The sequence below is a fragment of the Protopterus annectens genome, chromosome 5.part1 (assembly GCF_019279795.1).
Source record: "Protopterus annectens isolate FY-2018-M chromosome 5.part1, PAN1.0, whole genome shotgun sequence".
Lineage (NCBI taxonomy): Eukaryota > Metazoa > Chordata > Ceratodontiformes > Protopteridae > Protopterus > Protopterus annectens.
This window is the reverse complement of record NC_056736.1, coordinates 754,894,873-754,920,895: the sequence shown is the minus strand read 5'-3', so window position 1 is coordinate 754,920,895 and position 26,023 is coordinate 754,894,873. Positions and strand designations below refer to the sequence as shown.

General features: G+C 42.6%; 1 protein-coding gene across 1 annotated transcript in view; it reads left to right on the top strand.

Annotated features, from left to right (window-relative positions):
- Positions 1–26,023, top strand: part of LOC122803271 (diacylglycerol O-acyltransferase 2-like) — a 624,533-nt gene that overhangs the window by 171,700 nt on the left and 426,810 nt on the right. The window contains exon 3 of the mRNA XM_044072861.1: positions 15,623–15,751. Within this exon, the coding sequence (XP_043928796.1) occupies positions 15,623–15,751 (129 nt within the window). The remainder of the gene's footprint in view (positions 1–15,622; positions 15,752–26,023) is intronic.

The window sequence follows — 26,023 nt, the reverse complement described above, 5'->3', positions numbered from 1 at the left end:
GCTTCGAATTATCGCCGGAGGTTACGCCATCCCCTTTTCTCACTCCCCACCTCAGTCCAAAAAAATCCCGGACCCGCCACCCAGTCAACGGGAAATTGCAGCCTTAGAAGTTTCAAAGCTGCTTCAAAAAGGAGTCATCCAACCAGTCCCCGTAGACCAGATCGGATTAGGGACTTACTCAAGATTCTTTTTGGTGCCAAAAAAGACCAGGGACTTGAGGCCCATTTTGGATCTCAGCATTCTAAATCGTTCAGTCAAAAAGTCCAAGTTCCGAATGGTCACCCTACAATCCATTCTCCCACTGCTGGAGAAAGGTGTTTGGATGTGCTCCATAGATCTCAAGGACGCTTATTACCATATCATGGTACATCAAGCGTCCAGGAGACATCTGCGCTTCAGCCTAGGAGACAGTCATTTTCAGTTCCGCGCGCTGCCCTATGGTCTCACCACAGCCCCCAGGGTGTTCACCAAATGTTTGGCGGTCGTGACTGCTCACCAAATGTTTGGCGGTCGTGACTGCTCACCTGAGAAGTCTTGGATTCCAGGTGTTTCCGTATCTAGACGACTGGCTCCTAACTGCCACCTCCAAGCATCTACTATTGCGGAGCCTACAAGCCACGATATCACTGGGCACTTCCCTTGGGATCACCTTCAATTGGCCAAAGTCTGTGTTGCTGCCATCTCAACGCATAAGATTCATCGGAGTAGAGATAGGCTCAAACCGAATGCGGGTCTATCTACCTACAGAAAGTATACAAACCATACAGGCTGAAGTTCGAGCCCTACTTCCCAGATCCAAAGCCCCAGCCAGAATGGTCCTGCAGCTATTAGGGTCTATGTCCGCCACGGTTCTTCTAGTTCCCCTAGCAAGGTTGCACATGAGAATTCTCCAGTGGCTTCTTTCAACTCGGTGGTCCTTTCAGGATCTCCCTCTCAGTCACCTCATATGGATCACGGAAACCTGCAAACGGGACCTTCGCTGGTGGCTGGTGCCCTCCAATCTGGATCAGGGACGACCCTTTGTTCCACCTCTTCCTGTGGCCACTTTGACTACGGACGCCTCCCAGATGGGGTGGGGGGGGCATTCCCTGGGCAGGTCAGTCCAAGGCAAATGGCATTCAGAGGAGACCCTACTTCATATCAACATCTTAGAAATGAGGGCGGTGCTTCTGTCCCTACAAGCCCTTCACGATTATTTCCCTCAGGGCGTAATTGCCGTTCACTCCGACAACATGTCAGTTGTCTGGTACCTGAACAAGCAGGGAGGGACCAGATCCTACCCCCTTTGCAGAGAGGCCATGAGAGTTTGGGAATGGGCTGTGTCGACCAAATGTTTTCTAGTGGCGACTCATATCCCGGGCAAGTCCAATGTCATAGCCGACAGACTGAGCAGAACTATCCTCTCTCCACACGAGTGGTCTCTGAACATTACGGTTACAAATCAGATTTTCAGCAAATGGGGAATTCCTTGTTGCGACCTCTTGGCGACTCCGCTGAATGCGAAGTGCAAAAAGTTCTTCTCCCTCACCCCGGCTCCGGGGGAGAGCCCTATGGACGCACTAGCCCACCCGTGGCCCACCGGCTTGCTATATGCTTTTCCTCCAGTTCCTCTCCTTCCCAGAGTGATCCAAAAGGCTTCTCACTTGGGGAGCTAAATTATCTTAGTTGCTCCTTACTGACCTCGTCAGGTATGGCTTCCCTATCTTCGGAAATATGCACTGGAAGTTCCATGGTTCCTGGATCAGATCCCAGACCTATTGGTTCATCAGGCGGGACTATTCCACCAGTCCCTACACACCTTAAAATTGACGGCTTGGCTCCTCCTCTTCCGACTATAGTCAGGAATCATACCTTGGATCCGGAAGTTGTACGCATTTTATCCTCGGCCCACAAGTCTGCTACAAAAAAATTGTATTCTAGCAAATGGAAGAGATTTGCTATTTGGGCTCAACTCCGGGGTCTGGATCCCATCACTATTCCCTTATCAGAAGTACTGAAATTTCTAACTTCCCTTTTCAATCAAGGCTCTTCAGTCTCTACCATCAAGGTTCAATTGGCAGCTATTTCCAATTTTCACGAATCTATAAACCCACCTTTAATGAGCAACAGATTGTGTAAGACCTTCTTGAAAGGTGCTGCGCTTTTACGACCTCCGATTTTTCATCCTGCTCCTCCATGGGATCTCGATGTGGTGTTACGTGCCTTAACTTCCTCCCCCTTCGAACCGGCAGCAACATGTGATTTAAAATTTCTATCGTGGAAAACTGCCTTTCTGGTGGCGATTACTTCTGCCAGACGGGTTTCAGAGCTTCAAGCTTTGTCTGTAAAACCTCCGTACTTGGTTTTTCACAAAGATAGAGTATCTCTCAGGCCAAATCCATCCTTTGTCCCTAAAGTTTGTTCCAGTTTTTGCCTACAACAGTCATTAGAACTTCCAGTCTTCTTTCCGAAGTATTCTAACAAAGCGGAATACATATTCCACACATTAGATGTCCACAGGCATTTGCGTTTTTATTTAGATAGGACCAAACAAACAAGGAAAACAGATCAATTGTTTGCATCCTTTTCGGATAATAAATTGGGCAAAGCCGTCACAAAGGTCACTATTGCCAAATGGATCAGGGACTGTATTAGTCAAGCTTATTCCTCTTCTGATAAAGAGCTTACAACCTCTGTCAAAGCTCACTCTGCAAGGGCTATGGCTACTTCAATAGCATTTCATTCTAAGCTTGCCATTAGTGACATTTATGCTGCGGCTACGTGGTCTTCTCCTCACACCTTCATTTCCCACTACAAATTGGATGTGGCATCTAGAGGACGAGCTTCATTTGGTTCCACAATGCTCAGGAGTGTTTTCCAGTGAGCCACCCAGGATTTAGGTGCTAGGGACGCTGTCCCATCAGTACTGAATGTAGGCGAGATAGGATCACATAACATCTTTTAGTTATGTACTCACCATAACTTTAGATGTTTGGGATCCATCTCGCCTACATTCCCATTAACCCACCCTCCTTCCCCCTTCCTTGGAGATCAGAGGATATCAGAAGGTCCGAATTCTGTTTCATCTTGAAACATCTGGCAATGTTATATAAACAAGTTGTGTATGTGTGCATGAATGCGGACAAACAAGATCTGGGGGACTAGTGGTGGTGCATCCTGGGATAAGAAATAGCTCAGCCAATAAGAGGCTTCGCTCTATAGCATAGCGTGCCGAGTCGGAGCCGAGGGATCGGCTCCGAGCCCATCAGTACTGAATGTAGGCGAGATGGATCCCAAACATCTAAAGTTATGGTAAGTACATAACTAAAAGATACTGCCTGTGTGGTAGTTCATGGGTATTGAGTTTTTCCCAAAGGGTATGATACTGCACTTCTTGGCATTGAGCTTGAGCCCATGACTTTGACACCAAGCATCTGTCTCTGTGAGGTCCTTTTGTAGAATGTCTGCATCATTAGGTGATTCTATTGTGGCTCCCAGTTTGCAGTCATCTGCAAACTTTGTTAGCCAAAAACCTTCTGTGTTGGCCTGCACTTCGGAGAAGTAGATGCCGAACAGGAGAGGTCTCGGGACCGAACCCTGTGGTACTCCACTCTATCACTGGTCTGAAGTTTGACTTGGAGTCGGCTACTTTTATTGTGTGGGTTCTGTCAATGAGTCAGTTGGCCACCCATCTTGTGACATATGGATTTATGCCCATTTTAGTGAGTTTATCTGTAATTCTGGAGTGAGGAATGTTATCGAAAGCCTTGGCAAGGTCAAGATAGGCTGTGTGCACTACCTTGCCCTCATCTATGGCTCTAGTGACTGCTTCAAACAAGTCAAGGTACCTTTTATAAACCCAACTGAGTGTGGTCCAGGGTTTGGAGGTTACTTATGTCTTTGTTTATAAGGTCCAAGTTGATACGTTCCATGGCCTTGCTCATCAGGCTAATGGGGCGGTAGTTTCTGGGGTTCGTGGTGGCACCCCTTTTGTGGAATGGGATAACTGTCGCTATGCGCCATTCATTAGGCACATAGCCTGAGGCGAGGCTATGATTGAACATGGTACTTAGGGGTGCCAGTTCGTTCTATAGTTCGTGCAGTATGCAGCCTGGGATGTTGTCTGGTCCCATGGATGCTGTGTTCTTGGCTTTGGAGAGTGTGGTCTTTACTTATTCATCTGTGATTACAGGGGCTTTGCATTCTTCTGGTATTAAGATGGGCCATTTGGAGGGTGAGAGGGGAGTAAAGTTAGCACTGAACCTATCGGCCAGGATGTTGGCAATATTGGTTGGTTCTGTATATTTCTTGGTATTGTTTGAGGCCAGTCATTAGTTTGAGTAAGGCCCTCATGGAGGATGTGTACATAACTAGGGGAATTTAAGACTGCACCCAGCTTGCAGTCATTTGCAAACTTGGTTTGGCTTGCACCTCAGAAAAGTATATCCCAAACAGAGGCCCCAATGGCTTTGGGATACACCACATCCCCCAGGCAAAAACCTTCTTTCCTTCAGCCTCGCTCGCCTCTGGAACTCCCTACCTCCACTCATCCGCACCACCTCTAACCACTCTGCCTTCAAAAAGTCTCTTCACCTTCATCTAGCTTCTCAGTGGGAATGCTCTTGTTCCCACCCCACATAACTAACTCTACTTAATTCACCCTCAATACCATATTCTACTTCTATAGCTATGATATTTATTCTCTAATCAGTATTATGTTACATTTATTTAATTACTAGTACGTTTCTTCCTATTGTTTTAACTGTTATGACTGCTATTCTAAATTGATGATTTCTACATTTGTTTGTTTACACAATATTAATAACTCTCTGTACTAATATTGTTACTGTTAAATGTTGAAAATACCTTCTGTTATGGAGCTTTTCTCCCCAGAACTCCATTGAAAACGGGTTCTTTATGGCCCAATGGACTATCCTGGTAAACCAACGGCAATAAATAAAATAATAAATAAATAAAATAAATTGTTTCGGGTCTACTACTAGAGGTGGCTTCCCCTATTTTGACTGAGTGGGTTCTATCAGTGAGCCAGTTAGCTACCCATCTGGTAAGGTACGTGTTGATGCCTAGCTGGGAGAGTTTCTGTTATGCTAGAGTGAAGAATAGTGTCAAAGGCTTTGGCTAGGTTAAGGTAGGTGGTGTGCACCGTCTTTCCCTCGTCCATGGCTTTGGTGACTGTTTCAAAGAAGTTGACTGTTTAACAGGCATGATCTTCCTTTGACAAAACCAAACCATGTGGGGTCAAGATTTGGAGGTTGCCACTGTCCTTGTTTACAAGGTCCATGATGCATTCCATGGCCTTGCAGATCAGGCTAGTTAGGCTGATAGGATAGGCTTATAATTGCCTGGGTCAGTGGACGATCCACATTTTGTGGCTGTCCTCCATTCTGCTGGGATGGAGGCGGTGCTCAGGTTTTGGTTGAATAGGGTGCCTAATGGAGCTTGAGAGCTCATGCCTGAGTTCATGTAGGATACAGCCAGGGATGTTATCAGGTCCCATGGAGATGGTATTTGCCTTTGAGGGGACAATGAAGATCTGCTCCCTGTTGATGAGGGTAGGGGGGCAGGTGCTGGGGATGTCCTAGTTTACTGATGGGGTGACATTGGGTGAAGTTTTCACTGAACCTGTCTGCCAACAAGTTGGCTGTATCTATGGCATTTGTGTATGTTGTGGTGTTAATCACCAATTCAGAGCAGATTTGGTGCTGCCTTAGAAAGTGTGGATATATGTGAAGAAGGCCTTGTGATTGTCCTTGGCAGATGTGGCCAATTTGGACACTTAGCTTTGGAGGTTTTCATCAGTGGCCTTGTTTGCTTGTTCAGACCAAGGAGATTTGTTTCCAACTTGGAACCTGCTCCTTCTTGGTCCTGGGCAGCAATTTTTTTTCTTTATTATAGAATTTGCTTATTGCTGCTGTTCCCCAGACAGGTTTACTCTTCCTTCTTCCGAGATGATTTGGTCCCGTCAGGTATTGCAATATTTCAGTGATCAATGCTACTTTTGTCTTGTCTTCTTTTCTTGGACCACTATATCCAGTTTTCCAGCATCTATCTTTTTAACTGTTGGTAATGGGTGATCCCATGTAATATAAACTTCATTATTTTCTGTGATGCTTTGTGGCTGATGTTTCCAGTGTTTTTTTCAGCCACTTAATATGTAGGTGCTCGTATATTTTTTTATGTAGACTTGGACATCGGTGTGCTAGTTCCAGCTGACGGGATGGTGGCTATGAAGCTGCTTATACTGGCTCTAAGGAGATTTTAGTCCACTTTGGAAAAGGTGTTTTTTTTTTTTACCCTGACTGGTGGAGGGGGGAGTCAGGGGAGAGATGACTTCAAAATTGATTGCTTTATGATCTGATCTTACCAAGGAGGATGAAAGTGTAGGGGTACTACAGTGTCTACTCATGTTGGTTAGGACCAGGTCCAGGATATTTTCACCTCTTATAGGGGTGTCAACCAGCTGGTCCAATGCATTGGCATTGACTAAGTCAAGGAAGCTCTTGGCGTTTATGTTTGGGCTAAACTATGTCTTCCACTCTGATTCGGTAGTTATTCACCCAGGATCAGGGTAGAGGGTTGAATCTTGATGGATTGAAGCAAGTCCAAATAGGTGGAGTGGGCGTCCACAGTCATGGTTGGGGGTCTGTAGCTAGCTATGATTTGAATAGCTTGGAGGTGTGCATGTCTTTAATAAATATTGAAACTCCACCTCCTTTGGCTTTGTAGCCCTCCATTTGGGGTCTGAAAGTATGGTAGGATGAGTAACCTGGTAAGACTGGGGGTGCTGTCCGCAGCTTTGAACCAGGTTTCAGTGATTGCACAAATATCAGCATCCTCCAGGGCAGGGAATGCTTGCAATGAGTGCAGTTTCATGACCTTTAAATTTCATTTAGTGGAATTTTTCATGTTGGTAATTTTGTGCTCATGACTTTGCCTGCAAAGACACTACGGGGGAGGCAAGAGCCTTTGCCAGAAGCCTTAAGTGCAGGGGAGACAGATGAAGGCCATCTCTGGCAAAGCATCGTGATATGTCAGTCATGTCCTCCCAGGCTGTCAGGTACTGGATCCCCTTGGAATAACACCAAAAACCAAGCCAATTTTCTGTTTGTATTGAGGCATCATTCTTGGTGATGGTAGGATGCTGGTTAAGGCTAAGGACATCCCTGCCTGGGACACATACTCAGTGAGCTCTATATCATTCTGTGTGATGGTAGGATGCTGCTTAAGGCTAAGGACACACCTGCCTGGGACACATACTCAGTGATCTCTATATCATTCTGAGTGATGGTAGGATGCTGGTTAAGGCTGGGGACATCCCTGCCTGGGACACATTCAGTGAGCTCTATATCATTCTGTGTGATGGTAGGATGCTGCTTAAGGCTAGGGACACACCTGCCTGGGACACATACTCAGTGACTCTATATCATTCTGTGTGATGGTAGGATGCTGCTTAAGGCTAGGAACACACCTGCCTGGGACACATACTCAGTGATCTCTATATCATTCTGTGTGATGGTAGGATGCTGCTTAAGGCTAGGGACATACTGCCTGGGACACATACTCAGTGACTCTATATCATTCTGAGTGATGATAGGATGCTGCTTAAGGCTAGGGACATACCTGCCTGGGACACATACTCAGTGAGCTCTATATCATTCTGGGTGATGGTTGATGCTGCTTAAGGCTAGGGATATACCTGCCTGGGACACAATCAGTGATCTCTATATCATTCTGGGTGATGGTAGGATGCTGCTTAAGGTTAGGGACATACCTGCCTGGGACACGTACTCAGTGATCTCTATATCATTCTGTGTGATGGTAGGATGCTGCTTAAGGCTAGGGACATCCCTGCCTGGGACACATTCAGTGAGCTCTATATCATTCTGAGTGATGGTAGGATGCTGCTTAAGGCTAGGGACATCCCTGCCTGGGACACATTCAGTGAGCTCTATATCATTCTGGGTGATGGTAGGATGCTGGTTAAGGCTGGGGACATCCCTGCCTGGGACACATTCACTGAGCTCTATATCATTCTGGGTGATGGTAGGATGCTGGTTAAGGCTGGGGACATCCCTGCCTGGGACACATTCAGTGAGCTCTATATCATTCTGAGTGATGGTAGGATGCTGGTTAAGGCTGGGGACATCCCTGCCTGGGACACATTCAGTGAGCTCTATATCATTCTGAGTGATGGTAGGATGCTGGTTAAGGCTGGGTACATCCCTGCCTGGGACACATTCAGTGATCTCTATATCATTCTGGGTGATGGTAGGATGCTAGTTAAGGCTAGGGACATACCTGCCTGGGACATATACTTGGTGATCTCTATATCATTCTGAGTGATGGTAGGATGCTGGTTAAGGCTAAGGACATCCCTGCCTGGGACACATTCAGTGAGCTCTATATCATTCTGAGTGATGGTAGGATGCTGGTTAAGGCTAGGGACATCCCTGCCTGGGACACATTCAGTGAGCTCTATATCATTCTGGGTGATGGTAGGATGCTGGTTAAGGCTAGGGACATACCTGCCTGGGACATATTCAGTGAGCTCAATCATGTGTCTCTTCATATAGTCCAGGTAGGTACGTCTCAAGTCATTCACACCAACATGGACTATGACAGAGTCATAACAGTACCTGTTGAGACGTGTGTGTGTGCATAATATGGCAGATTGTAGCAATTGACAAGCAACTTACCGTGACTTTCTCCTTGTGCAGCCTGGTGAGGGGCACATCTGTCTCAAAATAGTCTCCTAAGACTAGTATGTTGAGTTGTGGCTGGGCCTTAAAGGCTGTGAGACACAGACATGAATGGTATATAAGAGTTCTTGTCAGAAGCAGTCCACATCTGATGAAGGTTGTAACCAAAACCTACTGTCTATAGAGTGTTTGTTATTTTCTTGGCTGAATAAAGTGAATCTGTTTATCAGTGGCTGACTGTTTCCTGGGAGCCTTGGACTACTTGGTGAATTATTTGGTGCCTTTGGCGGTTGTTTTCCGAGTTTTACACAGATGTGTGATGCTTGATGCTGTGGGTTGTGTTGTGTGCTTCTGAGGTCTTTTGTTTAGGTATGTTTTTTGTCAAACCTCCACATTTGTAAGAATGTGTTGTACAGGTGTGGGTGGTGGTAGAGGTGTGGTGTTCATAGTGTTTGTTGCGACAACATTCTCAGTGTCAGATGTACTGGCTTGTGACTGAGACAGCAAGGATTCTAGGTTCTTAATGTAGATGCATCTGTCAGATAATGTGTTCCCAGGTGGTAGTAGTAAGTTGTTGTCCGTGTATATAAGGCAGTTGCTACACTGTCTCAGGATGCCCATATCAACCAGACTAGCAGGAGAAACCATAGGAAATTGTCCGCCCTTGGCTGTCCGTATCTGTGGAAGAGATGTCAGGGATAGTAGAGTGGGTACCATCTAAGGAGAGAGTATCTATAGGTCTGAGTAGGACTGGATAAACTCAATACAGTAGCTGCAAGTGAGGGCCTCACTTACACAGGAGTGCTGGTAAGGGAAAAAATGCAACTGAGGTACTTCGCAAAGGATTAAATCAGCACAGCGGAGATTCACGACAGGTAAAAAAGCACAACCCTTGCAAATGCAGGGTTGAGTTTAAATAGCACAAGACCCAATCAGCCTTGTCCCTGAGCTCTTTGCTCAACACCCTATGCCAGACCAGTTCCAACCAGTTGACTTACTCCCACTAAGTGCAGTCAGCCCCAGCCCACACAAGATGGTATAGCAGGAAACACAGGAATCACACACAGATCTGGATACAGCAAAACCCGTAACCAGCCTATGGTAGATATTTAAACTCTGTTTAGGTTGATTTAACACATGAGAACAGTTACACACTTAAATATAACAGTAGCCTACAAGAGCAAACTGATTTAAACAAATTAACCAATAAAAACGTTAAAACCTGAGCCCTGTTCCAGCAACCTTCAATCAGACAAGTTCTAACTGCACACTCTTACCACTAGGGTGCAAGGGGAACCCTCTCGAAAAAAAAAAATGGCCTGGATTTAGTGGTCCAGCAGCAGGTTTGAATCTAGTGTGTTACAGCAAACAAGGTGCACCAATTTCAGAAAGAAACAGTTCAGGTAAGCAGGCACAGTAAGCCTTCAGCCAGCAATTCCCAGCTCAGAAGGGCAGAATCTACCCTCTCCTCCCACAAGAGTGCAGACTACAAACCTTTTTAATGTAAAACAACTGGCCCAAGTGCTTAAACCAAAATGTTTAGAATAACAGTTACAATTTAATCAGGCTACTAACAAGCCGTAATAAATGCAGCAGAATAAATGCAGTTGAATACTTCTAAGAACAAGCAGCACAAGCAAAATTATGTAGTAATTTATTTTAACATTTGTTAACTTGGAAAGTCCGACTTGGAACAAAGCCAGTTTTCAGCGGAGGTCCAGGGAGAAATGCTCCACACATGTTGTAATGTGGGAGGAAACCGGAGCACCTATAGGAAACCCACATGAATGCAGGGAGGACATGCAGACTCCGCACAGAAGGCACCCCAGCCGAGAATCAAACCAGAGAACCTCTTGTTGTGAGGCAACATTATCAGCGCACCACTGCACCGTCCAAATCATATCCCTTTCATGAATTAAGTTTTTAGCAGAGGTAAGGATCAAACCTTGCACTTTGAGTATGCAATGTAGGAAGAAACACAAATACAGTAAAAGCAGATGAATGAAGTGCAATTTTTTTTTTTTTTTTAAGGTTAAGTAGGAAGGGATGAAACAAGATAATTCAAGGTTGAGCCTTCCCAAATGATCACTCGGTACTCAGTGGAATGAGCTGATGAGATAGGACTGAGAGGAGTGTCCAAAATGAGATTTATAGTAGGGACGGGCAACTCAAAAGCTACCAAATTGTAGTTGGAGATGAGCGATATTCAGAGCAATGCAGACCACACAAACACTTCAGCTAAATACAGATATTTCTGCACTGTATTTTCAGCTCTCCCCACTAATTAACTGATGCTATTCACAGTTTGCAAAGGAATTCTTTGGTAACTTTTTTTTTAACTAACCCTAGCCAAGAATTCAAAACTCCAACAGAATAGAAAACTTAAAACAAATGTAATACCAAAATAAGATACAAAATAGGAAGTAATCAAACCTTAAATGAAGAGCTTCAAATCAAAATTAAATGTAGCCAGAGATGACTGATATTCAGAGGAATGCAGGCTACACAAACCGAACAAAAGGTTAAAGTGATATGGAACAAACATTTGTTAGTCATAGTGGAGAACTGTAAAAAGGGGAAGTATCTAAGTATAGCATGGATAGACTACAAAAAGAATTTAACAATATCCCACATTCGTGGATAAGAGTGCTTACAAATGTATAAGGTACACCCTACACTGATCGATTACGTTACAGCGACCATGAACCAGTGGCAAGCCACATTGCCGTTAAGCTGTGATAAAGGACAAATTATTATTCCAGGGATGAAAAATCCAAAGGTGGATATTCCATGGTGACTCTGTCACCGCTGCACTTTTGCCTTGCCCTTATAGCCCATTAAGCCGTCTGCTTATCAAATTAGGTCATGGCTATAATTTGGCTCCCATAAAGCGATAGTGTAAGGTCTTAACTTCTCTCTTTTTGATGGTTTAAAACTGTGTAGGTCATTAGATGAGGAACTGAAAGCACAACTGCAAGTAGTCAAAACTTTCAGATGATATATGAATATAATTTGGTTTTCATAAATATGCAAAAGCAACCTTTAAAGCAGGAAAGCTGCAACACCAGGAAAACAGTTTCAGACAAGAACATGCTATAAAAGAACTTGAGCAAGAGCGACTGTATAAATATTTGGGAATTGAAGGATCATCAATAAAACATGAACAAATGCAATTAAAACACAGGGATATTTTAGAATACTTCAATTAATTCTGAAAACAGTGTTGACATGTAGTAACAAAGCTCAGGTTTAAATCAATTTGCTTTTCCTGTCCTAACTTTGGAGTGACTGGCCCCTAAAGGTGTTGGATAGATTAGAGAGGAAAACAAGAAGGGATGCTTCATGTTCACCAAATGATTTATAAAAATCTGTGCATACCAAGGTTATATATTCCCCCGTTCTGAAAGAGGTATGGGCCTCCTTGAAATTTATTACATGTATAGACCTACAATCGTGAGACTACACACATCTGCTGACCTCACAAGACCCAAATGTAGTGAAAGTTCTGAAACATGAAGAGAATGTCTAAGATGGCTTCCCTTTTTAGTTTAGCAGAAGCATATTGGCGTAAGTGGGAATGGAAATCCAACCACAAGTAGATAAAAATCATGCAGCAAATGAATGTGCTGAAAAACAAAAAGAATGCAAGGTGAAGGATCAGATGAGAAGGCAAAAAATATGAAAAATGCATAAATATAGATGCAAGTATAGAAAACTCCAGGAGCAGCCTCATGTTGATTAGGATCTAACGCAAGAATGGTTAAGGATAGGCAAATACAAAGCAAAAGATGAAAGGTTTAACATTGGCAACCCAAGTCCATCAAACCTGTAGTCAGTGGCTCAACAAGTGGTGCTGGAAGATTAAAAGGCTGTGGGTTCTCTTCCAACAGAAGGTACTTTGATTAATTTTGGTGGGAAGCTCTCCTGTTTGAGGTGTTTGCCTTGCAGACACAAGGTGCAGGGTTTGATTTTCACATGGAGTAATTGGCTAGGCTTAAAATAGACCACAAGGGCAGTAGCCTAGTACTAATCTTTGAACCTGAGTGGGAGAAACGGACAAATGTAGGTTTTGTAGTAAAGAATTGGAACAGTCACACACCATGTTGCTGGTTGTGACATACTAATGGCAGAAGTATACTGAAAGGCATAATGTGGCAAGACTTGCACTGGGGGTTGAGCAAACATTATAAAATTGAAGTAGCAGAAACATTGGAAACGTGAGCCATAAAGCATCATAGAAAATGATGGTCTATCACAAGGGATCACCTATTACCGACAGTTCAAAAGACAGATGCAAAATCAGATATAGTGGTCCATGAAAAGAAGACAAAAGTAGCCTTGATCACTGAAATTGCTACACCCACAGACTACAGTGTCTTGCGCACAGAGAGAGAAAGTCATAAAATATCAGGATTTGCAGGCAGAAACAAGAGCAATGTGGAAGGAAGATATCCAGACAGTTCCAATAGTAGTAGGAGCAACGGGTCTTATAAAAAAGAATCTACAGTCATATTTAGATGCATTACCGATGCATGTAACTGTACGAATTGCAGGAGGACTCATTACTGGGCACATTGGGGGTGCTGCGAAAAACATTTCTGACTGACATTAAAGATTTGAAACCGTGCTAATTTCATGAAGTTTAATCATACTTTACATTAGGAATGGGGTCCATTGCCATCATGGTATTAGGAACCGAAAAGATTTGGAGAAACAAAAGGAAATGGGGATTGTTAGTGCCAAAATATAAGTGTTGCTACTGTCAGCCAGTTGCACAAGGAGTCCAAGTAACCCTGCATGTTCATTCACTGAATAATTGTAAGGCTTGATGGACAGGTAAATGTTGGTTACAAACTTTGATAGTCTCTCTTAGCTGTGAAAGTATGGGCTTGTTTTAGAAGACTCTAGCAAAAGGAGCCCGTGGGCAGCCTGACTTTCAGGGTAGATGTCAAAGTATGACAGCTTGGAGTACTGATGTGTTGAGGCAACAGCAGTAGGTCAGCCCACTCTTTAGACCCTGTCCGAGTATCGTCTACAGTTCTGTACATACATACATACACACGTACATATATACACACACACACACACACACACACACACACACACACACACACACACACACACACACACACGCATACATACACACACACATACATGCATACACATACACATACATACACACATACACGTACATACACACACACATACACATACATACACACACACATACATACATACAAATATTTCAAGCACGGGCATTAATGCCCTTCTAGCTTGCCAACATACCAAAGCACTTGTTCTCATAATAAGTATCCAGGCTGTTCTTAAAAATATCCAAACTAGTACTTGCTTTAATGTGATTTGGTAGTCTGTTCCATGCATCAGCTACTCTGTCAGAGAACCAATTAATACACTTCTCATTCCTATAGAATCTTCTACACAGGTTATCTGATGATTCACTAGTACTTTTGATAACCCCAAACATTCCCAGAGGTAGTTGTCACTAAATGTCCTATATACCTGAATAAGATCTCCTCTTGGATATCTGTAAGAGACACTGTGCAAGTTCAGATATTTGTCTTTCATAATAACTTAAATGTTCACGTCCATTAATACTGTTGTAGACTTCTGTCGTAACACTTGGATAGAGGCATCTTGAATGAGGACACACATTTTACTTACTGCTACAGCCATTCCCCTCTTTCCTAGGGAGCATAATGCACAGTATACTGTGCTTGTTTTGACCCTGTAGTGGGGGACTTCGGGACACACTTGGACAGTAATCTAGCCTTTGGCCTTCAGCTGACTACAGTAGTGATGAAACCATTCTTTTTTTTTTGTTCAACTTAGACTCCCTACTTTTGTATTTTTAAGTCCAAGAAGGTCATTGTTCGAACTGTATTTGCTTCTCATCAGATCTGTCATGCCCCCTTTGGTATATACCTTATGAAGTACATCCAGCTATTGGAACATCACATAGGTTCCTGACTGAAAGAATACAGTGTGTAAAACTGTCCTTTGCAGATCACTTCAGTCATATCTCTGTATCCTGTTCCCTACAGACTATCGAGGGGAGATCTGTGTTTGTATGCAGGTCCTCTTTAGTCTCCACACTCAACCTCCTGCAAAACTAAGAGAACCAGAATAACCTGTTACAAAGTCTTTAATTTTGTTTGGGTTATAAACTGGTTCTGCTGGAGAGACAAGTATGTATCCCAGAGACGACTACTTCTCTGGATCACTCTGTTCATCCATGTGAAACAGAGTTCCTCCCGAACCAAAGTCAAATGCAGCTTGGACAACTGGATCAGAAACTGGAAATTTTCCCCATGGTTTGGCAACAGTCTCCAATGGCTAGGGACATCCTGTAAATGATTTGTATCCTAGGCCCTGCTTGTAAGTGTTTCGTCTCCAAACCCATGCTTACATTACCAAGGATACCAAAACTTGTCAGATTTGAGATGCTTGGTTAGGCTTAAAGACTCTAGTAGTCATTACCTGAACAGTGTATTCTAGGCTAATAGACCTCCTACTTAGTTTTGGTCTCCTACAGGAGATCCCTCTGGAAGCAAACCACAAAATGTGTTGACTAACATCATTCCCAAAGGCGAGACATTGTCTGTTGCTTGGCACTGCTGCTTGCACTTCACTCGTGCTAACAGCTTCGACTAGATCAGTATCAGGGAAGTAAATGGGACATGCTTGATCCAACAGAGTTATGCCAGAGTGCAGAAGTACACTATAAAAAATCTAGGAATTTGGTAAGATCTTAAATTTCTTGAGGGTGAAGAAATTTAAATGTTGTGGGCAAGGTGGTCCTTAACTGTGGTATATTTTGACATGGTAGTATTCTTGGATGTGCTTCTACAGTGCAGTGTAAAACTTGTGTTTACCAGGATACTAATGCTGCTTTTAACTCCTAGGTACAGGAGCCAGTATACTTTCTGCACTGCAGGAACTTCCTTCAATTCCTTGGTTCTCCAAGTCAAAATTTGAGAAGCAACTTCAGGCACTTGCTGTCCTACAGTGGATCCTCTCATTTCTTTTTATGGGTAAGTCATGGCTGTAAACTTGACTCTGGTTATAGAGACCAGCACATCACTCCATCACATACTAGAACAGAACATGACATGATCCGAGAGGAGATCTATACCTGGCACCTCAACCCATCACATTCCTTTTTTAAAAAAACTCTTGATGTTTGGATGGGAGATGGGAAATTCACCCTGGGGATCACTTCTGTGGCTCTGCGTGACAGGGGCACAGGAAAATAATTTTCTTGGGTGGCAAAAGCCAGGGTACCGTTTGGCTAGACTTATATAGGCCCTAGGGCCAATGGCCACCTATGAACCTATGGGTGCAACATGATTTAAATGCCATTACTGAGACCAGCACATTCCAAAGCCATCAAGTCTGGTCGAATGCTAAAGTGCTCCCTGAGCCTTCACTCACAGCCTGCCCTCATGGTAGAGAATAACATGTTTGCCCAGTATGGGGTAATTATGCGGTAAAGTGGTATCTCTGTAGCTGTAAAAGAGGGCCACTTGCAGAAACATTTCCAGCACTTCCATGCAAGGTGGTTACATTTGCATACACTTTTGCAAGTTCCCAGAAATTCCATTTAAGCAAGTAAAGCAAGTGCCTCCCAGGATTAATTACAGGATGAAACGCCTAATCCCCTTATAACTGTCTTCTGAAGCATTGCTCAGCGACGACACACCAGGAATAATGTCCTTGGACTCGGAAGATGTCAGTTTTGTTAGTAGGAAAGTTGTTCAATGTAAGTGAATAGTGGTGCACAGAATCACAGTATTGGATGTAGAGGACAGTGAATAGTGGTGCACAGAATCACAGTATTGGATGTAGAGGACAGTGAATAGTGGTGCACAGAATCACAGTATTGGATGCAGAGGACAGTGAATAGTGGTGCACAGAATCACAGTATTGGATGTAGAGGACAGTGAATAGTGGTGCACAGAATCACAGTATTGGATGTAGAGGACAGTGAATAGTGGTGCACAGAATCACAGTATTGGATGTAGAGGACAGTGAATAGTGGTGCACAGAATCACAGTATTGGATGCAGAGGACAGTGAATAGTGGTGCACAGAATCACAGTATTGGATGTAGAGGACAGTGAATAGTGGTGCACAGAATCACAGTATTGGATGTAGAGGACAGTGAATAGTGGTGCACAGAATCACAGTATTGGATGCAGAGGACAGTGAATAGTGGTGCACAGAATCACAGTATTGGATGCAGAGGACAGTGAATAGTGGTGCACAGAATCACAGTATTGGATGTAGAGGACAGTGAATAGTGGTGCACAGAATCACAGTATTGGATGTAGAGGACAGTGAATAGTGGTGCACAGAATCACAGTATTGGATGTAGAGGACAGTGAATAGTGGTGCACAGAATCACAGTATTGGATGCAGAGGACAGTGAATAGTGGTGCACAGAATCACAGTATTGGATGCAGAGGACAGTGAATAGTGGTGCACAGAATCACAGTATTGGATGTAGAGGACAGTGAATAGTGGTGCACAGAATCACAGTATTGGATGTAGAGGACAGTGAATAGTGGTGCACAGAATCACAGTATTGGATGTAGAGGACAGTGAATAGTGGTGCACAGAATCACAGTATTGGATGTAGAGGACAGTGAATAGTGGTGCACAGAATCACAGTATTGAATGTAGAGGACAGTGAATAGTGGTGCACAGAATCACAGTACTGGATGTAGAGGACAGTGAATAGTGGTGCACATAATCACAGTACTGGATGTAGAGAACAGTGAATAGTGGTGCACAGAATCACAGTATTGGATGTAGAGGACAGTGAATAGTGGTGCACAGAATCACAGTATTGGATGTAGAGGACAGCAACAAGAAAAATGACTTTTAATGTAAATGTTTTCACTCCGGCATAGAATGCCAGTAACCAGTCATGGCTGAAAATGTATCTTTAAGTTTGCAACCCCCTCAATGATTGCACAGGCTTGCCTTTTGGTACCCGATAGACCTCTTTATTTCTGGCAGAAGTGAGAACCTGCTGGCTTAGGGTCTGTATTACCCGATCAAACGTTTAGGTTAGTGAATACCTAAATGTTGACCTGGTAATATTGAAAAATTAAAACAGCAAATTCCAATTTAACGTAGGGAATGAATTCCCTTGGCTGCAAAAAAATTTTAAACCAAAATGAAGTGAGGAGCTGTGCCCCCCCCCCCACACCCCCCCCCCAACTAAATATACCAACTCTGAGATCGCTGTACAATGGAGAAAGGGGCAAATTCCGCATAATGGCCAAGGGAATTCTTTCCCTGCATTAAATCGTTCATTTGCGTTTTTTTTTTTTTTTTTGCTTTCACTATTACCAGTTCGACGTTTAGGTATTCACTAACCTAAACATCCTACCGGGTAATAGGAACCCGCTGGCTTATCCATTCCCCTGAGATGCGAGTGTGTGGTGCTGAGTCTGCGGGGAGGATGGTGGTGTTTGTTTTCTTTCATTTATGCTTCTGGCCAAGCTGCATATAGCTGTGAGTCACATAATCAAGCTTTTTTTTTTTTTTTTTTTTTTTTTTTGCCATGGTAGTAAACCAGGACTCCTGCATGTGGCAGTAGTGCAGTAAAACTGAGCAATCCCCCCCCCCACTCCCAAGGATGGGCTTGCCAGCATTAGCTGCTCACGTCCATTCTGTCCTTCATCTACCTTTGCTGCTAAACATTGGGTCATTTGGGGCACCATCAGAGGCTTTATTTCTGTATGCCTTGGAGTCAGGCCCTAAATGTAATTTTTCCTCTTTGAGAGCTGGAGTACCACTGTAGAATCAGGTAGTTTTTATTGTGGGCACTAGGGGTTACTAGTACAAAGCGTGTGTGCGTGTATATTTACACACTCTTGCTGTCTGAATGTCTGTACAGTGTGCACCTGTGTGTGTGGGCGTGCATGTGCGTGTGCGCGTCTGTGTGTGTGTGTAGGGGGATTGTTTCTATCCTACTGCTTGAGGAAGCTGTGGACAAACAGAAGGGATATAGAGGATGTAACTGACACTTATTTTTGGTGGGACAGAAAGGGAGTTTCATGACAAAGCTTTTGTAGTTGGAAAAAAAATGAGCAAACGTCTCTGCTATTTAGTTAGTGTTTTTCTGTTTGTAATGGTTTAATTTTCTTTTTGTTCCCTGCTGAAAGGAGTGCGAGTATATTTACCTTGGTCAGAAGTAGGTAGTTAATAGTTCAGTTGAATATGCTTTGTATATATATATATATATATATATATATATATATATATATATATACTGGTATTATAAGAATGACTTAACTGAAGTGCATCTTGGTTTTTGATTCAAGCTAGTTAATTGGGTATAACTGGAAAGGATCAGAATTTTTTGTCATATGGCTTCTGGCAGACAGGGTTATAATCCAGTGTTTTCTTCCTCTCTGGCGTCATTATATTTTTCGCACCAAAGCAGTAACTGAGCTGTGGTTACTGCGGTATTCCCAGGTGCAAAATGTGGCAGAAATATACATTGGAGCAGTAAGATAAACTGTAATAAGTGGCCAATTTTTAAATTGGATAGCTTTAACCCAGTAGGCTAATGAGACCTCTTTCTAACCAGTAACAGCAGTCAGCAGTACTCCGACTCCGTAGTTTCAGGAGCAGTAAATGCAATGCAGTAGCTACAGGCACTTTGGAAATACAGTAACTGTGTAAAGCAGATCAGTGTCCGTGCAGTAGAGAGAGCATTCGGCAGAAGTTAAGGTATATCAGATGTGTAATCAAACGACTTTATACTGGGGAGCAGGGATAAAAATCCAAAGGGGGATATTCCAGGGTGGCTCCCTGTCACCATTGCTATTTTGCCTTGCCATTAATCCATTAAGCTGTTTACTTAACAGCTAAGGTCATGGCTATAATTTGGCTTCTAGAAAACAACAAAGTCTAATGACTTGTCATCTTCTCTTTGTCGATTTAAAATTGTATAGCTCATCAGATGAGGAACTGAAAGCACAGCTGCAGGTTGTCAAAACTTTCAGTTGATATTGGAATATCATTTGGTCGTGATAAATGTGCAAAAGCAACCTTTAAAAAAGGAAAATTGCAGCACCAGGAAAACATCAGTTTGGGACAAGAATGTGATATAAAAGAACTTGAGCAAGAGGGGGTGTATAAATACTTGGGAACTGATGAAGGATCAGCAGTAAAATATGAACAAATGCAAATAAAGCTTAGTAAGGAGTACTTTAGAAGACTGAAATTAATCCTGAAAACAGCATTGACACCTAGGAATAAGATCCAAGCTGTAAATCAGTTTGCTCTTCCTGTCCTAACTTATAGTTTTGGAGTGATTTGACTGGCCCCAAAAAGTGTTGGATAGATTGAATATTAAAACAAGAAGGATGCTTCATGCTCACCAAATGATTTATAAAAGTCGGTGTATACCAATATTTTATATTCCCCATTCTGAAGGAGGGATAGGCCTCCTTGAAACTGATTACATGTATAGATCTGCAGTCGTGGGACTCCACACATCTACTGACCTCACAAGATCCAAACGTGGTGAAAGTTTTGAAACATGAGGAGAATAAATCTAAGATGATTTCTCTGCTTAATTTAGCAGAAGCATATCGGCGTCAAGCAGGAAGGGAAATCAAACCAGAAGTGGATAAAAACCAAGCAGCAACTGAATGTGCTAAAAAACAAAAGAAAGAATATAAGGTGAAGGACCAGATGAGAAGGCAAGAAATGTGGAAAAAATGTATAGTTGCAAGTATAAAAAACTTCTGGAAGAGCCTCATGTTGATCAAGAAAGAATGCAGGAATGGTTAAGGAGAGGCGAATTTACATAAAGAAATGACAGCCCAAGATAGTGGGCTATGTACACGCTGGTTTACCAAGTCCATTAAACACGTGGGAGAAAGAGACATATGTAGGTTTTGTTGAACCGAATTGGAAACGGTCACACACCTTATTGCTGGTTGCGACTCTCTAATGGCAGAGTGACTGTATACTGAAAGGCATAATAATGTGGCGAGATTGTTACACTGGAGAATGTGCAAACATTATGGTATTGAAGTGGCTGAAAAACACTGGAAACATGAACCAGAGAGAATCATAGAAAATTATGAAATTTACATCACATGGGATCACCCAATACCAACAGTCCAAAAGATAGATGCTAGAAAACCGGATACAGTGGTCCAAGAAAAGAAGACAAAAGTAGCATTGATCATTGAAATCACTGCACCTAGTGACTACAATGTCTTGCGTACAGATAGACACAAAGTCATAAAATACCTCGATCTGCAGGCAGAAACAAGAGCCATGTGGAAGAAAGAGATACCCAGACATTTCCAGCAGTAATAGGAGCAACTGGTCTTATAAAAAAAAATTTACAATTGTAATTTGATATGTTACCAATTCATGTAACACCGTACGAATTGCAGGAGTCATTACTGGGCACATTGCGGGTGCTGCAAAGAGCACTTTTGGCTAACATCAAAGAGTGAAACAACACTAATTTCATGAATTTTAATCGTACTTTGACTTGGGAATGGGGTCCTTTCCCATCATGGTGTTAGAGACCCCAAAGACTTGAAATTAAAAAGGGAGCAGTAGCTTTAAATGCTTTAACACTAAGCAGAAAAACAGCAGTCAGAAAGTAACTGTGCAGTAAATCGGTCTACCTTATCAGTAATTGGCAAAACTGCAGTGTTATCTTGGATATCTTGTAGTGTACAGTTCGACAGCACAAGGTGCCTTATCAGTAATTGGCAAAACTGCAGTGTTATCTTGGATATCTTGTAGTGTACAGTTCGACAGCACAAGGTGCCTTATCAGTAATTGGTAAAACTGCAGTGTTATCTTGGATATCTTGTAGTGTACAGTTCGACAGCACAAGGTGCCTTATCAGTAATTGGTAAAACTGCAGTGTTATCTTGGATATCTTGTAGTGTACAGTTCGACAGCACAAGGTGCCTTATCAGTAATTGGTAAAACTGCAGTGTTATCTTGGATATCTTGTAGTGTACAGTTCGACAGCACAAGGTGCCTTATCAGTAATTGGTAAAACTGCAGTGTTATCTTGGATATCTTGTAGTGTACAGTTCGACAGCACAAGGTGCCTTATCAGTAATTGGTAAAACTGCAGTGTTATCTTGGATATCTTGTAGTGTGCAGTTCGACAGCACAAGGTGCCTTATCAGTAATTGGTAAAACTGCAGTGTTATCTTGGATATCTTGTAGTGTGCAGTTCGACAGCACAAGGTGCCTTATCAGTAATTGGTAAAACTGCAGTGTTATCTTGGATATCTTGTAGTGTGCAGTTCGACAGCACAAGGTGCCTTATCAGTAATTGGTAAAACTGCAGTGTTATCTTGGATATCTTGTAGTGTACAGTTCGACAGCACAAGGTGCCTTATCAGTAATTGGTAAAACTGCAGTGTTATCTTGGATATCTTGTGGTGTACAGTTCGACAGCACAAGGTGCCTTATCAGTAATTGGTAAAACTGCAGTGTTATCTTGGATATCTTGTAGTGTACAGTTCGACAGCACAAGGTGCCTTATCAGTAATTGGTAAAACTGCAGTGTTATCTTGGATATCTTGTAGTGTACAGTTCGACAGCACAAGGTGCCTTATCAGTAATTGGTAAAACTGCAGTGTTATCTTGGATATCTTGTGGTGTACAGTTCGACAGCACAAGGTGCCTTATCAGTAATTGGTAAAACTGCAGTGTTATCTTGGATATCTTGTAGTGTACAGTTCGACAGCACAAGGTGCCTTATCAGTAATTGGTAAAACTGCAGTGTTATCTTGGATATCTTGTAGTGTACAGTTCGACAGCACAAGGTGCCTTATCAGTAATTGGTAAAACTGCAGTGTTATCTTGGATATCTTGTAGTGTGCAGTTCGACAGCACAAGGTGCCTTATCAGTAATTGGTAAAACTGCAGTGTTATCTTGGATATCTTGTAGTGTGCAGTTCGACAGCACAAGGTGCCTTATCAGTAATTGGTAAAACTGCAGTGTTATCTTGGATATCTTGTAGTGTGCAGTTCGACAGCACAAGGTGCCTTATCAGTAATTGGTAAAACTGCAGTGTTATCTTGGATATCTTGTAGTGTGCAGTTCGACAGCACAAGGTGCCTTATCAGTAATTGGTAAAACTGCAGTGTTATCTTGGATATCTTGTAGTGTGCAGTTCGACAGCACAAGGTGCCTTATCAGTAATTGGTAAAACTGCAGTGTTATCTTGGATATCTTGTAGTGTACAGTTCGACAGCACAAGGTGCCTTATCAGTAATTGGTAAAACTGCAGTGTTATCTTGGATATCTTGTAGTGTACAGTTCGACAGCACAAGGTGCCTTATCAGTAATTGGTAAAACTGCAGTGTTATCTTGGTTATCTTGTAGTGTGCAGTTCGACAGCACAAGGTGCCTTATCAGTAATTGGTAAAACTGCAGTGTTATCTTGGATATCTTGCAGTGTGCAGTTCGACAGCACAAGGTGCCTTATCAGTAATTGGTAAAACTGCAGTGTTATCTTGGATATCTTGCAGTGTGCAGTTCGACAGCACAAGGTGCCTTATCAGTAATTGGTAAAACTGCAGTGTTATCTTGGATATCTTGTAGTGTACAGTTCGACAGCACAAGGTGCCTTATCAGTAATTGGTAAAACTGCAATGTTATCTTGGATATCTTGTAGTGTGCAGTTCGACAGCACAAGGTGCCTTATCAGTAATTGGTAAAACTGCAGTGTTATCTTGGATATCTTGTAGTGTGCAGTTCGACAGCACAAGGTGCCTTATCAGTAATTGGTAAAACTGCAGTGTTATCTTGGATATCTTGTAGTGTGCAGTTCGACAGCACAAGGTGCCTTATCAGTAATTGGTAAAACTGCAGTGTTATCTTGGATATCTTGTAGTGTACAGTTTGACAGCACAAGGTGCCTTATCAGTAATTGGTAAAACTGCAGTGTTATCTTGGATATCTTGTAGTGTACAGTTCGACAGCACAAGGTGCCTTATCAGTAATTGGTAAAACTGCAGTGTTATCTTGGATATCTTGTAGTGTGCAGTTCGACATCACAAGGTGCCTTATCAGTAATTGGTAAAACTGCAGTGTTATCTTGGATATCTTGTAGTGTACAGTTCGACAGCACAAGGTGCCTTATCAGTAATTGGTAAAACTGCAGTGTTATCTTGGATATCTTGTAGTGTACAGTTCGACAGCACAAGGTGCCTTATCAGTAATTGGTAAAACTGCAGTGTTATCTTGGATATCTTGTAGTGTACAGTTCGACAGCACAAGGTGCCTTATCAGTAATTGGTAAAACTGCAGTGTTATCTTGGATATCTTGTAGTGTACAGTTCGACAGCACAAGGTGCCTTATCAGTAATTGGTAAAACTGCAGTGTTATCTTGGATATCTTGTAGTGTACAGTTCGACAGCACAAGGTGCCTTATCAGTAATTGGTAAAACTGCAGTGTTATCTTGGATATCTTGTAGTGTGCAGTTCGACAGCACAAGGTGCCTTATCAGTAATTGGTAAAACTGCAGTGTTATCTTGGATATCTTGTAGTGTGCAGTTCGACAGCACAAGGTGCCTTATCAGTAATTGGTAAAACTGCAGTGTTATCTTGGATATCTTGTAGTGTGCAGTTCGACAGCACAAGGTGCCTTATCAGTAATTGGTAAAACTGCAGTGTTATCTTGGATATCTTGTAGTGTACAGTCCGACAGCACAAGGTGCCTTATCAGTAATTGGTAAAACTGCAGTGTTATCTTGGATATCTTGTAGTGTACAGTTCGACAGCACAAGGTGCCTTATCAGTAATTGGTAAAACTGCAGTGTTATCTTGGATATCTTGTAGTGTGCAGTTCGACAGCACAAGGTGCCTTATCAGTAATTGGTAAAACTGCAGTGTTATCTTGAATATCTTGTAGTGTACAGTTCGACAGCACAAGGTGCCTTATCAGTAATTGGTAAAACTGCAGTGTTATCTTGGATATCTTGTAGTGTACAGTTCGACAGCACAAGGTGCCTTTCAGTAATTGGTAAAACTGCAGTGTTATCTTGGATATCTTGTAGTGTACAGTTCGACAGCACAAGGTGCCTTATCAGTAATTGGTAAAACTGCAGTGTTATCTTGGATATCTTGTAGTGTACAGTTCGACAGCACAAGGTGCCTTATCAGTAATTGGTAAAACTGCAGTGTTATCTTGGATATCTTGTAGTGTGCAGTTCGACAGCACAAGGTGCCTTATCAGTAATTGGTAAAACTGCAGTGTTATCTTGGATATCTTGTAGTGTGCAGTTCGACAGCACAAGGTGCCTTATCAGTAATTGGTAAAACTGCAGTGTTATCTTGGATATCTTGTAGTGTGCAGTTCGACAGCACAAGGTGCCTTATCAGTAATTGGTAAAACTGCAGTGTTATCTTGGATATCTTGTAGTGTGCAGTTCGACAGCACAAGGTGCCTTATCAGTAATTGGTAAAACTGCAGTGTTATCTTGGATATCTTGTAGTGTGCAGTTCGACAGCACAAGGTGCCTTATCAGTAATTGGTAAAACTGCAGTGTTATCTTGGATATCTTGTAGTGTGCAGTTCGACAGCACAAGGTGCCTTATCAGTAATTGGTAAAACTGCAGTGTTATCTTGGATATCTTGTAGTGTGCAGTTCGACAGCACAAGGTGCCTTATCAGTAATTGGTAAAACTGCAGTGTTATCTTGGATATCTTGTAGTGTGCAGTTCGACAGCACAAGGTGCCTTATCAGTAATTGGTAAAACTGCAGTGTTATCTTGGATATCTTGTAGTGTGCAGTTCGACAGCACAAGGTGCCTTATCAGTAATTGGTAAAACTGCAGTGTTATCTTGGATATGTTGTAGTGTACAGTTCGACAGCACAAGGTGCCTTATCAGTAATTGGTAAAACTGCAGTGTTATGTTGGATATCTTGTAGTGTGCAGTTCGACAGCACAAGGTGCCTTATCAGTAATTGGTAAAACTGCAGTGTTATCTTGGATATCTTGTAGTGTGCAGTTCGACAGCACAAGGTGCCTTATCAGTAATTGGTAAAACTGCAGTGTTATCTTGGATATCTTCTAGTGTGCAGTTCGACAGCACAAGGTGCCTTATCAGTAATTGGTAAAACTGCAGTGTTATCTTGGATATCTTGTAGTGTACAGTTCGACAGCACAAGGTGCCTTATCAGTAATTGGTAAAACTGCAGTGTTATCTTGGATATCTTGTAGTGTGCAGTTCGACAGCACAAGGTGCCTTATCAGTAATTGGTAAAACTGCAGTGTTATCTT